Genomic DNA, 17,547 nt, shown 5'->3' on the forward strand with positions numbered 1-17,547 from the left:
ACTGTGGTGTTGGAGAAGACTCTTGAGAGTCCCTTGGACTACAAGAAGATCCAACCAGTCCATCCTAAAGGAGATCAGTCCTGGGTGTTCATTGGAAGGACTGATGTTGAAGCTGAAACTCCAATACTTTGGCCACCTCATGTGAAGAGTTGACTCATTGGAAAAGACCCTGATGCTGGGAAGGATTGGGGGCAGGAGGAGAAGGGGACGACAGAGGATGAGATGGTTGGATGGCATCACTGACTCGATGGACATGAGTTTGGGTAAACTCCGGGAGTTGGTGATGGACAGAGAGGCCTGGTGTACTGCGATTCATGGGGTCGCAAAGAGTCGGACACGACTGAGTGACTGAACTGAACTGAAATGGTTGCATAGTTAAGTACAACGGGAAACCTTGAGACTATAAGGTTGCAGCTGCCAGCAGGTACTGTTTTGAAAATGGTTGGTGGTGTTCTTCACTTTGATACAATTCAGAGAAAATTCAAGTTCTCAGTGGTGTGGGGATGTGTCTGAGACCAGGTCCTCAATGTCAGCCCAACTCCATTTTTTATGTCTAGACTATGATTATTATAATGTCAATTTTCATCAAATATATATATTGAGTATTAAATATATTAAGTGTATTAAAAATTCATATTATTTACATTCTCTCTCCATATATATTTATCAACCACAGTTCTATGTCTCAGCAAGCACAGAAACTGGCATTTACTTGCTGGCAATTAATATTACTTCCCCAGTCTTCTCTGGGCTTCCCTGGTGGCTCAGTGGTAAAGACTCCGCCTGCCAAGCAGGAGACTCAAATTCAATTCGTGGGTCAAGAAGATGCCGTGGAGAAGGAAATGGCACCCCACTCCAGTATTCTTGTCTGGATAATCCCATGGACAGAGGAGCCTGGCGAGTTACAGTCGCAAAAGAGTCTGACATGACTTAGTGGCTCAATGACTACAATGCCAGTCTTCTGCATGGAACTCATATGTATCCTACCAAGACTTGTCTTAAATGATAGCTCTTTCTTAGAGATTTTCCTCCTGCACTTTCTCTTTTGACACTACAGATTTTTGTGCACACTTTGGCTGGTTCTAGTGAAATTATAAATGTTGATGTGTTTACTTCCCTCATTAGAAAGATCATTCTTGGTTGTGTAATTGGATAAGACCTGTAACTTCTCTGGATCTTAGTTTCATTATCAGTAAAAAGGAAAAATTAAACTAGATGATTTCTAACTAGATGATTTTTATTTTCTAGTTCTAAAATTATGTGTCATGAAACTTAACTATCTGGAATCTTTAAATAATAAAAATTTCTGAAAATTTAATCTATGCAAACACTTAAGAAATAGTAGTAATTTTTAGATGGGAACCTCATTAAGATTTATTGAATCCTTCCTTGGTTTCTTAAGCAAAATATGTTTCAATTTTAGTGTTTCTTTCATGGCTTACATAATGGTATCTCTATACTGGCTTAAATTACTGTGTGTCTCTAGAAAGAGCACTGATTGCCTATAGAGATGCTCTCCAGCCCCACTGAACTCAATCAGTACACATATTTTACCATTTACTGAAATTAAATTTTGCTTTGATTTCAGAAACTAGACAACAATACCTGTTGATACCCTTTGAGAGAAGGCATGGTTCTCTTACAAGTAAAGTGAATTATTTTGTAGAATTCAAAAGCACAGATTTAAACAGAGTGACAGGTAGTTGATATGACTTCACTAGTATGTATCATCATACTTGATCTTGACGTATTATAGATAGCAGAGCTGACTCCTATAGGCCAGTTTCAAGTGTGAGAATGTAATGCACACACAATCCCTGGGTATTGTATATCTTTGTTGTGTCCAATAGTATTTCACAGACATCTAAGTAGTCACTGCCTAAGTGAATTTCCTCTAGTATGAAGAAGCTAGACCTTAGATTGTGTGTGTGTGTGTGTGTGTGTGTGTGTGTGTGTGTGTGTGTGTTAGTCACTCAGTTGTGTCAGACTCTCTGTGACCCCATGGTCTGTAGCCTGCCAGGCTCCTCTCTCCATAGGATTTCCCAGGTAGGAATATTGGAGTGGGTTGCCATTCCCTTCTTCAGGGGATCTTCCTAACCCAGGGATGGATCCCTGGTCTCCTGCATTGCAAGCAGATTCTTAACTGTCTGGGGCACTAGGGAAGCCCAGACCTTAGACTGTGGCCAAAGATCAAAGACAAAAACCAGGATCTATAAGAGAGGAGATAGAGAGATTAAGCAAAAACTTCAGAGAATTTGAGTTCTTGTTTGTACATCTTGGATGTGGGTGGGTCAACAGGTTAGCTGGCAGCTGAAAGGTCAGTGTGGGTCTATCCGTTCTGGAATAGGCCAAAGTAGTATATCAAAGAAAATTTCAGCTGTTTATGGGTGCTTTGGAAAACCTGGAGAGGGCAGATGTCGGGTGCAGATTATAGGTTATCTCTGTGTCTGTTGAAGGGCTGCTGGTGTCCCTTCATATGAAGCACCGTCTTGCTTAGGCCAGGTCTGCACCAGTGACTTCAGAATTTCTCACTAGAAAGCTTCTTTATCTTCTTTTGAAGTAGCTGCTTTGTAATCTGTTCTTTTGCTCTTCAATTATTTACTCTTATTCTGTGAGAGTAAGAATCTTAGCCATATCCCGAATGCCTGTTTATTTTGGTGGAGACTTGATTATTGTCCTATGTTTGATTTTTTTCCCTCCTATTCCACTGGGAATGGGGTATGTCCCCTAGGGCCACATCATGATCAGAAGCAGCACTTACAGTTTGAAAAAGCCCCTAGAGGGATGTGTGTGTGTGTGTGTGTGTGTCTGTGTGTGTGTGTGTGTGCTATCTCACTTAAAAAAATTCTCTCTCTAGCCCCATAAACTTAGTTTCTTTAGATAATGCAGTAGGGAGAAATACATAATTTTGTTCACCTGTCTAGCTTCAAGGGTAGTAATAAATTAACATATTGCGCTCAACTTATTGAGTAGTTTTAAAAGGAAACCTTTTATCATCCTAGGTTTTGAAGTTTTAAGGTGCTCTGCTGGTGGAAGGACTGGGTAACATGAGCGCTGAGGAAGGCGACCCACCCGCCCCGGAAGAAGAAGCCCCTCCCTCTTCCGGAGAACCAGCCCCTCCTGGTTCAGAAGAGGCTCCGCCCCCTCCAGAAGAAGAGACTCCTCCCCCTTCCAGCGAGGAGGCCCCAGCCCTTCTCGAAGAGCTGTCTGAGGGAGATACAGGGTCTCTTTCCGAGAAAGCCCCTACTACCTCTTTAAGTGATTATTTGAATCTCCTTCCTTCTGATGAAAGGATAGTTATGCCAGACGATGATGAGCTGGAACCGGGCAGGGTGCGACCCAGGCCTGCGCCGCGAATGGCCCAGTCAATGCTTTCTGACGCGCTCTCTCAGTCTTCCCGCAGATCGTCCAAGTATCGCCGAAGCATGAGCGGCCTTCCAAATCTACAGGAAACGCTAAAAGAGAGACAGGTTTTGCTTACGTTTTTCATATGTGTCACTTTGATCTCAAATGAAACGTTTTGATGATCTTTCTTCATAATTGCAATTTTTTTTTTAACCTGTGGTTTTCATTCTTTAGGCAAGATATAGAGATGCAAGAGAAAACCGAAAAATGAAAATTGACCCTTCCTACAAATATATATTTGAAATTCTGTCAGAAAAGCTTGGCCTGGACATAGTAACTGTTGAAGAATTAATTTTGGATTGCCCATCTGTAAGTTTGAGTCTTATCACTCTCTTTTAGCAGCTTTTCAAGGAGTGATTGATTTAAGAAGCATGGATCATTCTGAACAACAAATCATTTAGAAAGAGGCGGTTGGGATTTACTTGATTAGAGAGGTAGCTTTATTTTATGTAATTATAGCCAACTGGATGATATTTCTAGTTTGGCCTACTAGTGTGAAGGAAGGAAGGAACGAAGGAAGGAAAAGAGTTGGCAACTAGAATTGAGCTAAGATTCTAATTCAGAATGGCTTCAGAAGTTAAGAGGAACAGTAAAGCACAGGTAGATTGATATTTTAAAAGTATAGGTTATATAACCTACAAGTGAAAATTACTTCAATAGAAAAACAAACTGCAGAAATAGAGCTAGGGCACAGTGACTGTTGCATGAATATATTGGAAAACTGAGGTGATTACCATGTATCCCTGCATGCCAGGGACACCCTACTGCCTACTTTTCTGGCATAATTAACAGTTCCTCCTTTCACTTCAAAAACTGGCCCAGTTTTGGATGATGAATTTACTATATATGGTCACCCTAATTATAGTAATATATGATAAACTGTGACTTTCATAGCAGTTCCCAGAAGCAGTGTTATAGCTTCCTTATAGCTCAGGTTCTAAATTAATTTTCTTCTAAAAAAATTTGATACTTTTTGTTGTAAATTCCTAATAGATATTGATTCTTTTAAAAAAATATTTATTTTTATTTATTTATTTTTGGCTGCTTTGGGTCTGCGTTGCTTTGTACGGGCTTTCTCTAGTTGTGGTGAGTGAGGGCTACACACTGTGGTCTGTGGGCTTCTCATTATGGTGGCTTCTCTTGTTGTGGAGCATGTGCTCTAGGCTCGTGGGCTTCAGTAGTTGCAGTGCACGGGCTCAGTAGTTATGGATCTCAGGCTCTAGAGTGAGGACTCAGTAGCACATGGACCTAGTTGCTCCGTGGCATATGGAATCCTCCTGGACCAAGGATTGAATCTGTGCCTCCTGCATTGGTAGGAAGATTCCTATCCACTGTGGCACCAGGGAAGTCCTAAATTAATTTTTAATAAAATTACTGTTAACTGCTTAAGCTTGTCATCAAGTCTAGGAGTGACCTGGATCAGTGAAAGTCACAGTTTCTCAGGTCACCAAAGTTCCCTGTGGGAATGTGGATGTGGCCAAAGATGGCTTTAAGGGCATGCAGGCTGTTAGCCGAGTAGGCCCCTGTGCTGAAGGGCCTTGTACTTGGATTAATGATCTCCTGTTGCCATCTTGAAATTATTCATAATTTTTAGACATTTGGTTCTGCATTTTCAATTTATACCAGGCCCCATGAATTCTGTAATCTGTACTGGCTATGGGTCATACTACCCAATGGCAACAGGATTCTCTTTGCCATTCTCAAGCTGTTTTGTTTGTTTGTATTGCTTTAAAAAAATTATTTATTTTTGCCTGTGCTGGGTCTTTGTTACTGAGTGGGCTTTTCTCTGGTTGTATAGAGTAGGGTATACAGTCTAGTTGGAGTGTGTGAGCTTCTCATTGCTGTGACTTCTCTTGTGGAACATGGGCTCTAGGGTGCGTGGGCTTCAGAGTTGCAGCATATGGGTTCAACGGTTGCAGCTTCTAGGCTCTAGAGCACAGGCTTAGTTGCTCCGACACATGTGGAATCTTCCTGGATCAGGGATGGAATCTGTGTTTACTGCATTGACAGGTGGATTCTTTACCGTTGAGCCACCATTTGTTTCAATCTCTCCTGGCCTCCTTTCCTTACTATTTTGGCTCCTGACAACTCTGTTTGTGTGTCTGCCTGTTCTCCTAGTAGAAGAAAGTAACATAAAACAGCCCTGTACTCATCACTGAGCAGATGACCAAGAGACGAAGGAAAGGCAAATTTCTAAATAGTGTTTCTCAGATGGCCCAGGCTTCAGGCCTGTCCCAAGAACCATTCTTGTGCTTGGTTAGGGAGGAAACTATATAGGTGATCAGCCTTGTTTCACCTGAAACTTGCAAGGCCACATAGTTGGCTGACTTCATAATTGGAATACCAGTAGCTCTGCAGAAGTTTCAGGCACAGACATTGGTACTGGGCAGTGCCTTCAGAGGAGGACTGATGCTAGGACTTGGGGAGATGGGTGCCTACAGAGGGGGTACTATCACCCATAAGCATTGATATTTGCCCCCTAGTTTTCTTGACTGGTATTTTCTGCTTGGAGGAAGTTTTTCTCACTGGCTAGCATGCTGGAGTGCCTGGTGGCTGCAAACCATTCTACTTGTCATTCCAGGGGTGTGTCTTGGATTTGGGTTTATGTGGTTAAGTTGTTCCTTAAGACTATCATGGACCAGGCCAGATACTGCCAAGGCAGCAAGAAATGGGAAATCTAGGATTAAGGGAAGAGTCAGGCCAAGAAAGGTGTTTCCTTAAGAGTTCCTTGTGAGTGGCAAAGCCACAGTGGAAGGAAGATGGTACAGCCAGGAATGGAGACAAATGTCAAAATCTGGGAGAGATTAGAGTGCTTATTTGGTTACATGTTCAAAGCCAGGACTTATAGTAGATTGGCATCATGATTAATGGATGCATGAGGAAGCAGATGGAACAAGGAGCAGGGGGTGGTACATTTTGTTGTGTGGTTTAGGAAGCTGGGTGCATGGAGAACAGGTGTGGTGGTTAGTTGGTTGGCTTTCAGATCCATTCTCTTTTACTGTGCTCTACCCTGTTCTGTTACCTGGAAGACTGACCTTTCTGGAATCTACTGCATGGGCTCCCTCGCTGTCTTGCTTCCACGTGGCTCAGCCTCTGGGAGGTACCAGTAGGAGACTGGAGGGCATAGGGGAAAGAAGCCTGATCCTTCCCTCCTTGGCCGTGTTTCTGACCGTGTTCTCCTTCTCTCAGCCTGCTTCCCACTGTTCCCCCATGCCCACCTTTCCAGACCTTGAGGTGGTACTGGTTTGCCTCTGTTGGTTCATTTTATTATAGTTTCCTAGTAATTTTATTGGGCTTCCCCAGGTGGCTCAGTGATAAAGAATCTGCCTGGAATGCTGGAGACCTGGGTTTGATCCCTGGTTGGAGAAGATCCCCTGGAGAAGGAAATGGCAACCCACTCCAGTATTCTTGCCTGGGAAATCCCATGGACAGAGGAGCCTGGTGGGCTACAGTCGTCCATGGGGTCACAAAAGAGTTGGACATGACTTAGCCACTAAACAAGTCCTTTCTCTTTTACTTAACAGCTGGAACCATTTACTCTCTTTTTTATGAAAGATGGTTGTAAGACACTGAAATTTTTGTACCAAGAAGGAGATGTACCTGGTCTTGGTAAGTATGTTCTGCAAGGGTAATGTGCCAGCTGTTCATGAATGAATGTTAAAATGTAGCATATCTTTTCTCTTATACATAGACAATCCTATATTTATAAAGGAAATTTATCAGGAGCTTACAGGATTACTATAATGATTGAAGAAGAAAACATCCTTATAAAAGTCATTGACTTCTCCTGGGAATATACATTTTCACTAGGGTTTAATTGCCTTTTCCCTGAAACAGGTAGAGAGCCATTTTGTACACATGCTGTCCGATGACCAGAAATGGTCAGGAAGCCACCTGAAAGCACAGCCGTTGCTCCCTATGGTCCTGGGTGAGCATCCTGTGTCTGCTGCAGCTGTAGCTGGAATATCTGGCTTTCCCTACTTTTCACATTATTCCAAAAAGAATTGCTACTTTACCAGGTTGTAAACTTTTGTCTTAATAAGTAGGTACATGGCCTATCCTTTGGTCTTAGGCTACTTATCTTATAAATCCTGTGGATTTTACCTTCACTGTGTCCCCTCTATTGGTTGTTTCTTGCTTTCCTCCTCTGCTGCCTTTAAGCTAGGCTCATATCTCATGCCCAACTCTGGATTCTAGATCCAAAAATAGTATCTGTTGTCAGATTCCCTCTCTGAAATCTACACTACTTATTCTTGGTAAGTAAACCTTTTATTAGGCCCAAACTCTTCATTTATTGCACCAAGGCCAGTCATAACCTGGACACACAGTACTTCTTTAGTTGGACCCCCTAGTCTCCTCTTAACCAGAACTTGCTGCTCCCTCTAAGTCAGTCTTCATTGTTCTCTGTTCATACCAGAGTCACTTCTGTGCCCTTTTCTCTACTCTTCATCGTGACTGTCTCCGAATGCCTTTCTTCTCTCCACCCAGACAAATCCTACCCCTCTTCAGGATCACTTCATGCATTCTCTTTTCTTCAGAGCCTTCCCGGAGTTTTCCAAACTCCTGTCTCTTTTAAAGTTTGCACTGTAAAATAGAGCACTTGATGATGTTCTTCTGTTTTCATCTTGTTGTTGCTGTTCAGTTGCTCAGTCGTGTCTGACTCTTTGCGACCCTGTGGACTGCAGCACACCAGGCTTCCTTGTTTTTCACTATCTCCCAGAGTTTGTTCAGAATCATGTCCATTGAGTCAATGATGCCATCCAACCATCTCATCCTCCGTCTCTCCCTTCTCCTGTCCTCAATCTTTCCCAGCACCTAGGTCTTTTCTAATGAGTTGGCTCTTCACATCAGGTGGCCAAAGTATTGGAGCTTCAGCTTCAGCATCAGTCTTTCCAATGAGTATTCAGGGTTGATTTCTTTTAGGATTAACTGGTTTGATCTCCTTGCAGTTCAAGGGACTCTCAAGAGTCTTCAAACACTGAAGATAGATACCTAGTTAAATGATACATTTTCATTGAAATTAGCTCAAGGAAGGATTTCATATAAGTTGGGTGCTATAGCAGTTGAGCTATTTCAAATCCTGAAAGATGATGCTGTGAAGGTGCTGCACTCAATATGCCAGCAAATTTGGAAAACTCAGCAGTGGCCACAGGACTGGAAAAGGTCAGTTTTCGTTCCAATCCGAAAGAAAGGCAATGCCAAAGAATGCTCAAACTACCGCACAATTGCACTCATCTCACATGCTAGTAAAGTAATGCTCAAAATTCTCCAAGCCAGGCTTCAGCAATACATGAACCGTGAACTTCCAGATGTTCAAGCTGGATTTAGAAAAGGCAGAGGAACCAGAGATCAAATTGCCAACATCCGCTGGATCATCGGAAAAGCAAGAGAGTACCAGAAAAACATCTATTTCTGCTTTATTGACTATGCCAAAGCCTTTGACTGTGTGGATCACAAGAAACTGTGGAAAATTCTGAAAGAGATGAAAATACCAGACCATCTGACCTGTCTCTTGAGAAACCTGTATGCAGGTCAGGAAGCAACGGTTAGAACTGGACATGGACCAACAGACTGGTTCCAAATAGGAAAAGGAGTCCGTCAAGGCTGTATATTGTCACCCTGCTTATTTAACTTATATGCAGAGTACATCATGAGAAATGCTGGGCTGGAAGAAACACAAGCTGGAATCAAGATTGCTGGGAGAAATATCAGTAACCTCAGATACACAGATGACACCACCCTTATGGCAGAAAGTGAAGAAGAGCTAAAGAGCCTCTTGATGAAAGTGAAAGAGGAGAGTGAAAAGGGGGGCTTAAAGCTCAACATTCAGAAAACTAAGATCATGGCATCTGGTCCCATCACTTCATGGGAAACAGATGGGGAAACAGTGGAAACAGTGTCAGACTTTATTTTTTTGGGCTCCAAAATCACTTCAGATGGTGATTACAGCCATGAAATTAAAAGACGCTTACTCCTTGGAAGGAAGGTTATGGCCAACCTAGATAGCATATTTAAAATCAGAGACATTACTTTGCCAACAAAAGTCCGTCTAGTCAAGGCTATGGTTTTTCCAGTGGTCATGTATGGATGTGAGAGTTGGACGGTGAAGAAAGCTGAGTGCCGCAGAATTGATGCTTTTGAGCTGTGGTGTTGGAGAAGACTCTTGAGAGTCCCTTGGACTGCAAGGAGATCCAATCAATCCATCCTAAAGGAGATCAATCCTGGGTGTTCATTGGAAGGACTGATGTTGAAGCTGAAACTCCAGTACTTTGGCCACCTCATGCTAAGAGTTAACTCATTGGAAAGGACCCTAATGCTGGGAAGGATTGGGGTCAGGAGGAGAAGGGGACGACAGAGGATGAGATGGTTGGATGGCATCACCGACTCGATGGACATGGGTTTGGGTAGACTCCGGGAGTTGGTGATGGACAGAGAGGCCTGGCATGCTGCAATTCATGGGGTGGCAAAGAGTCGGACACGACTGAGCGACTGAACTGAACTGATGAGAATATTTAGTAGGGGACAGGATCTTCTTAGGGGAGTCACTGAAGGTTTCCCCGAGAGGTGGCATTCTGGCTGAGACATGTGAGATTAGCAAGGATTGGGGAGGTAGAAGGTGGAGGATGGGATGACAGAAGAGTTTGCATGAAGGCCCTGCCCTGAGGCCAGGCCAGAAGGAGCAAAATGCAGAGCTCAGGGAAAGGCACCCGAGGAGGTGGCAACGTTAAGATTTGCAATTACTGACATCTTTTTGTAGGCAAAAAATTTTATCCCACAATCATATTGAAAACTTCTTACAATAAAGTGAGGCAAGGAACACCAATGTAAGAGTCACAATAATTTATCACATTTAATCAGTTATGTGATCATATGCTAAGTTCTTGACTTTTGTTTTCAGAATGTGGTCGAACTATTGCTGGAGCAACCAAAGGGGCAAAAATGATGAGATTGTATGTAGACAACGCAGCCCCAGAGAAACTAAAAGGACAGTGTGTATTCTTTGTTCGCTGTCGCAACGATATCCCTATAAATACTAAAAATATTCAGGAAGTATGTTTACTTTTTTCAAATATATAGTTAAATATTTTTGCCAGCTTTATTGCAATACAATTGACATATAACATTATGTAAGTTTAAGGTATGCAAAGAATTTATTTAATACATTATGAGATGATTACCACCATAGCATTTAACTTCATATAATTAACTACTTTTCTTTTTTGGTAATGGTGTTTAAGATCTACTCCCTTAGCAACTTTTTTCTTTTTTAAGGTTTTTTTTGATGTGGGCCATTTTTAAACACTTTATTGCACTTATTACAATGTTGCTTCTGTTTTCTGTTTTGATGCTTTGGCTACAAGGTATGTGGGTTCTTAGCTCCCCAATCAAAGATCAAACTTGCATCCCCTACATTAGAAGGTGAAGTCTTAACCACTGGACTGCCGGGGAAGTCCCAGCAGCTTTCAAGTATATAATACGGTAATTTATGCTTTTGAACTGTGGTGTTGGAGAAGACTCTTGAGAGTCCCTTGGACTGCAAGGAGATCAAACTAGTCCATCCTAAAGGAAATCAATCCTGAATATTTATTGGAAGGACTGATGCTGAAGCTGAAACTCTAATACTTTGGCCACCTCATGTGAAGAGCTAACCCATTGGAAAAGACCCTGATGCTGGGCAAGGTTGAAGGAAGGAGAAGGGGACAGAGGATGGGATGGTTAGATGGCTCACCGACTCAATGGACATGAGTTTGAGCAAGCTCCAGGAGTTGGTGATGGGCAGGGAAGGCTGACATGCTGCAGTCCATGGGGTTGCAAAGAGTTGGACATGACTGAGTAACTGAACGGAACTGATTGTTGACTATGGGGCTTCCCAGGTGGTGCTAGTGGTAAAGAACCTGTCTGCCAATGCAGGAGACACAAGAGACTCGGGTTTGATCCCTGGGTTGGGAAGATCCCCTGGAGGAGGGCATGGCAACCCACTCGAGTATTCTTGCCTAGAGAATCCCATGGACAGAGGAGCCTGGTGGGCTATGGTCCATAGGGTTGCAAAGAGTCAGACATGACTGAAGTAACTTAGCATGGCACATTGTTAACTATAGTCACCAGGTTGTACATTATATCCCCAGAACCTAGTCATCTTATAACTGAAAGTGTGTACCCTTTCACCAGCAGTTTTTTTGCGTCATATTTCTGGGCAGAATGCTAGTTTCATTGTTCTGTCTTTGCACTGACAGTTTTCTGGTCTCCTTTTCATAGACAGGGCGACTGTCAACCTAGAACTTTCCTTTGGAGGCTCAATTTCATTTCCCTCACATTGTGTATGCTCCAGGCCATAACTTCTTCCCTAGGCAGAATTTAAAGCACCAGTGAAAAAATGTTTGCTTGATGAGCAAGCATCTGAATGGTTAAATGCAGGCAGAATATAAATTTGTTGACTTTAGAACCCTAATATTCACCACTTAAGTTTTCCTAATAGTTTATAAGATGTATTGTCTATATTTACTGCAATGTAAAAATAGATTTTGGTTTTCAGTTCTTAATGGGACCAGCATGTAAAATAACCTTTGAACATTATCCTTTCAGGAAGTGCTATTTACTGTTCTGGATGCATCGGAAGGACTGCTAGTTGGGATTAGAAATATGCTGGCAAATATATTTCTACCAGCTATTCTTGCGACAAATAATTGGGGTGCTTTAAACCAGTCCCAGCAAGGAGAATCTGAAAAACGCATTTTCACTGAAACCATCAACAGATACCTTTCCTTTTTAGATGGTAAGTATAATATTTAATGTTTAATAAATTATTACAAATAAGCAAATTAGCTATATGTTATTAAAAATAAACATTAGAGAAAAAATTTCCATCTTAAAAGACGATGTTAATCAAAGTAATTATGGGACCTAGAGATAAGATATTTAATATTTAATTACAACTTCTCTTTCTAGGAATTTTTGAAGGCATAAGATACATTTTGTTTTATATTTTCTGTTGAGGAAGAAGTCTCCTCCTATATTATTTGTGAAAATTTTTACCATATTTAAAAATATATACTTTATTATTAACTCTCTTTAAACTATAAATCATTTCATATTGATAAAAATAAACAATTTTAATAATCATAGCACAATCTAATGATCAATTAGAATTATACTTCTATAAAATATTAAATCTCTAACATTTTAGGAATTACAGGTTGAAACCACACATTGATGTTTAACACACTGACATTAACCATCTCTTCTCAATATTATTTTTGCCCTTTTAGGTGCTAGAATAAGTATTGAGGGAACAGTTAAGTTAAAGAAAATAGACAATTTTGATTTTTCCAAACTGCATACCTTTGAAGAAGTGACAGTTGCAGCGAGCAATTCAGAAACTGTTCGTCAGCTAGAGGACGTGCTGATGATATGGTACAAACAGATCGAACAGGTGAGCTGGCTCGAGTGACTATATCAGATATGAGTTGTGGTTCTCATCTATGTCCTAGTCACTGCATTTTGTTCCTTAAAGTAAAGGGAAGAGGAGCCTTCCAGATTCTACTATGAAATTCAGCCTCTTCTTTTTTTTTTTTTAATAAATTTATTTATTTTACTTGGGGGCTAATTACTTTACAATATTGTAGTGGTTTTTGCCATACATTGACATGAATCAGCCATGGGTTTACATGTGTTCCCCATCCTGAACCCCCCTCCCACCTCCCTCCCCATCCCATCCCTCTGGGTCATCCCATTGCCCCAGCCCTGAGCATTTGTCTCATGCATCGAACCTGGAATGGTGTTCTGTTTCACATATGATGATATACATGTTTCATTGCTATTCTCTCAGAACGTCCCACCCTCACCTTCTCCCTCAGAGTCCATAAGACTGTTCTATGCATCTGTGTCTCTTATTCTGTCTCGCATATAGGGTTATCGTTACCATCTTTCAAATTCCATATATATGCATTAGTATACTATATTGGTGTTTTTCTTTCTGGCTTACTTCACTCTGTATAATGGGCTCCAGTTTCATCCATCTCAATAGAACTGATTCAAATGTATTCTTTTTAATGGCTGAGTAATAGTCCATTGTGTATATGTACCAGAGCTTCCTTATCCATTGATCTGTTGATGGACATCTAGGTTGCTTCCATGTCCTGGCTATTATAAACAGTGCTGTGATGAACACTGGGATACATGTGTCTCTTTCAACCAGAAATCAGCCTCTTCTTGATTCTAGTGCAAAATCATTGTTCTCTTTGGACCATTTAAAATCACCTTTAAGATATTTCTCGCTTTAAGGAGGAAACCATAACAGTATGGCTTGAGGATGAGATAATAAAGAATCAGGAATAGCTAGCATTTATCTGCAATATTTTGTATATTGTTTATGCTTTTCATTAGAGAGAGAGGAAAAGAACACAATGAGGAGCCTATAGCCACAATGCTAGATAATTAATAAATGCTTCTTGGTTCATCAGTGAAATTGTCTGTGTTGACACAGAGGTTCAAACTAGGCTCATTCATATTAGTGCTACAGTTGCAAGTCTGCAGCTCTGTGGCCAAATACATTTTCTCTGTCAGTAAGAAAAGCAGTGATAGGAATGGTGTCACATTCTGAGAGGTGCCAACTTACACTAGAAAGGCAGCCCCAAACCAGATACTATATAATTGCTCTAAATAGACTCTAGAAACCAGCTCACGGATCTCCAGTTCATGAGTATAGGAGAGTGGAACTGGAGAAGAAAATCTTCAATTGAGTGAGGACTAGGGGAGAAAAGTCTTGAGCAAGCAAGAGTTAGACAAAAGCATTTCTGATTTTACCTCTCTCAGAACTGTTAGGAGGAGGGAAATGTAGTTAGAGTGGAGAATCTGGAGGAGTTTTGGAAACTCCATCAAGGCCTGGAGTGCCGACCCCAGAATTTGCTTCCAGGTGTCACTAGGTAATAAAAATGAGTAATTGTCCACCTGCAACTACCTTTAATGCCACTGAGGAAGGAGGGGTGTTGTAAGCCATTGTGGAGGTCAAGCTCTGTCCTGCACAGAGCTGAGGAGATCTCCAGTTTTCATGATCAATCAAAATAGATCTTCTTTTATAAAAATGAGCAAGCAAAAGATAATAGCTTAACATGAGGATATTAGGCAACTTGAAATAAGAAAATCAAGTTGGCCAACTGCAGCAAATGGTCTCCAGTTAAGCAGAATCAGTGCAAGAAATCTTTAAAAATTACATCTAGGACTTCCTTGGTGGCACAGTGGATGAGGATCTGCCTGCCAATACAGGGGACATGTGTTCAATCCCTGGTCCAGGAAGATTAGACATGCTGTGGAACAACTGAAGCCAGAGTCTGCACTCGAGAGCCTGTGCTCCAAAACAAGAGAAGCCACCACAGTGGGAAGCCTGCACACTGCAAGGAAGAGTAACCCCCGCGCACCACAACTAGAGAAAGCCTACATGCAGCAACAAAGACCCAGCACAGCCAATAAATAAATAAATATTAAAAAATTGCATCTAAAATAAACCTGACCTCTTGTCATACATAAAAATTAATTCAGGATGGATCGTCGCTAAAACTAAAAGAAGAGATACATGCAACAAGGTGAATGAATCTCAAAAACATACTGTGAACAAATCCAGCCTTTAAAGAGTAATGTGAAAAGTAGAACAAAAACTATAGATAAATCAGAACATAATGTAGGGCTATATTAATATCTAATTAAGACAGATGGAAAACCCAGAAGCCATGAAAGAAAAACCTGACATATTTGACGACATAAAAAAATTAAAGTAATATCCATATGGCAGAAATCACTGTAAGCAACATTAAAAGATAATTGACTTTTCTGGAAGAAAAAATATTATCAGCCTGTGTAACAGAGTTAGTATCCATAATATATAAAGAAATTGCTCTTCTTTGGGATTGGAATGAAAACTGACCTTTTCCAGTACTGTGGCTACTGTTGAGTTTTCCAAATTTGCTGACATGGTGAGTACAGCACTTCAATAGCATTCTTGCCTGGAGACCCCCATGGACAGTATGAAAAGGCAAAAAGATATGATGCTGCAAGATGAGTCCCCCAGGTTGGAAGGTGTTCAATATGCTACCATGATGAAGAGTGGAGGGCAATTCCTAATAGCTCCAGTAAGAATGAAGTAGCTGGGCCAAAGCTGGAATGATGCTTGGTTGGGGACATGTCTGGTGGTGAAAGTAAAGTTAGATGCTGTGAAGAACAGTATTGCATAGGAAGCTGGACATGGTAAAGCAGGAGATAGTAAGGCTGAATATCAACATTGTAGGAATCAGTGAACTGTAATGGATGGGAATGGGAGAATTAATTCAGATGACCATTTTATCTACTACTGTGGGCAAGAATCCCTTAGAAGAAATGGAGTAGCCTTCATAGTCAATTATAGGATGCAGTACTTGGGTACAGTCTCGAAAATGACAGAATGATCTTAGTTCATTTCCAAGGCAAACCATTCAACATCACAGTAATCCAAGTCTATGCCCCAACCACTGATGTCGAAAAAGGTGAAGTTGAACAGTTCTAGGAAGACCTACAAAACCTAGAGCTAACACAAAAAAAACAAAAATAAAAAATAAAAAGAGATGTCCTTTTCATCATAGGGGATTGGAATGCAAATGTAGGAAGTCAAGAGATACCAGAATAATAGGCAAGTTTGGCCTTGGAGTACAAAATGAAGCAGGGCAAAGGCTAACATTTTTGCCAAGAGAATGCACTGGTCATTGTAAATGCCCTCTTCCAACAACACAAGAGATGATTCTACACGTGGACATCACCAGACGGTCAATACCAAGATCAGATTGATTGCCCTTCGCAGCCAAAGATGGAGAAGCTCTATACAGTCAGCAAAAGTAATATCAGGAGTTAACTGTAGCTCAAATTATGACCTCCTTATTGTAAAATTCAGGCTTAAATTGAAGAAAATAGGGAAAACATCTAGGTCATTCAGATATGTTCTAAATCCCTTATGATTATACAGTGGAAGTGACGAATAGATTGAAGGAATTAGAGCTGGTAGACAGAGTTCCTGAAGAACTATGGATGGAAGTTCATAATGTTGCTCAGTGTTTTTGAGATGGTATTAGAGGCAATGACCAAACCATCTCAAAGAAAAAGAAATGCAAAAAGGTAAAGTAGTTGTCTGCGGAGCTTTACAGATATCTGAGGAAAGAAGAGATGCTAAAGACAAAGGAGAAAGGCAAAGATATACCCAACTGAATGCAGAGTTCCAGAGAATAGCAAGGAGAGATAAGAAGGCCTTCTTAAATGAATAATGCAAAGAAATAGAAGAAAGCAGTAGAATGGGAAAGACTAGAGATCTCTTCAGGAAAATAGGAGATATCAAAGAAACATCTGATGCAAGGATGGGCATGAAAAGAACGAAAATGGTAAGGACCTAACATAAGCAGATGTAGATGATTTTCTGGAACTCTTGCTTTTTCGATGATCCAATGGATGTTAACAATTTAATCTCTTGTTCCCCTGCCTTTTCTAAATTCAGCTTGAACATCTGCAAGTTCATGGTTCACATACTGTTGAAGCCTGGCTTGGAGAATTTTGAGCATTACTTTGCTAACGTGTGAGATGAGTGCAATTGTGTGGTAGTTTGAACATTCTTGGCATTGCCTTTCTTTAAGATTAGAATGAAAACTGACCTTTTCCAGTCCTGTGGCCATTGCTGAGTTTTCCAAATTTGCTGGCATATCGAGTGCATTTTCATAGCATCATCTTTGAGGATTTGAAATAGCTCTACTGGAATTCCATCACCTCCACTAGCTTTGTTCGTAGTGATGCTTCCTAAGGCCCACTTGACTTTGCATTCTAGAATCCTTGCTCTAGGTGAGTGATCACACCATCATGGATATCTGGGTTATGAAGACCTTTTTTTGTATAGTTCTGTGTATTCTTGCCACCTCCTCTTAATATATTCTGTTTCTGACATTGTAAGATATCTTAATATCTTCAATGATCTGTTGGATCATTGAAAAAGCAAATAAATTCCAGAAAAACATCTATTTCTGCTTTATTGATTATTCCAAAGCCTTTGACTGTGTGGATCACAATAAACTGTGGAAAATTCTGAAAGAGATGGGACTACCAGACCATCTGACCTGTCTCTTGAGAAACCTGTATGCA

At 40.9% G+C, this 17,547-nt stretch overlaps 1 protein-coding gene across 4 annotated transcripts in view; it reads left to right on the forward strand.

Annotated features, from left to right (window-relative positions):
* The window catches only part of DNAH8 (dynein axonemal heavy chain 8), a 326,388-nt gene that overhangs the window by 14,480 nt on the left and 294,361 nt on the right, over positions 1-17,547 (forward strand). For all 4 annotated transcript variants that reach the window (XM_081523221.1, XM_081523219.1, XM_081523218.1 and 1 more), the window contains 6 exons: positions 3,003-3,470; positions 3,580-3,714; positions 6,930-7,014; positions 10,304-10,455; positions 11,989-12,178; positions 12,672-12,835. In XM_081523221.1, the coding sequence (XP_081379347.1) occupies positions 3,048-3,470; positions 3,580-3,714; positions 6,930-7,014; positions 10,304-10,455; positions 11,989-12,178; positions 12,672-12,835 (1,149 nt within the window). In that variant the 5' untranslated portion in view covers positions 3,003-3,047. The remainder of the gene's footprint in view (positions 1-3,002; positions 3,471-3,579; positions 3,715-6,929; positions 7,015-10,303; positions 10,456-11,988; positions 12,179-12,671; positions 12,836-17,547) is intronic.

This window comes from Giraffa tippelskirchi, chromosome 8, assembly GCF_054371585.1.
Source record: "Giraffa tippelskirchi isolate mGirTip1 chromosome 8, T2T-mGirTip1v1.2.pri, whole genome shotgun sequence".
NCBI classification, from domain to species: Eukaryota; Metazoa; Chordata; class Mammalia; order Artiodactyla; family Giraffidae; genus Giraffa; species Giraffa tippelskirchi.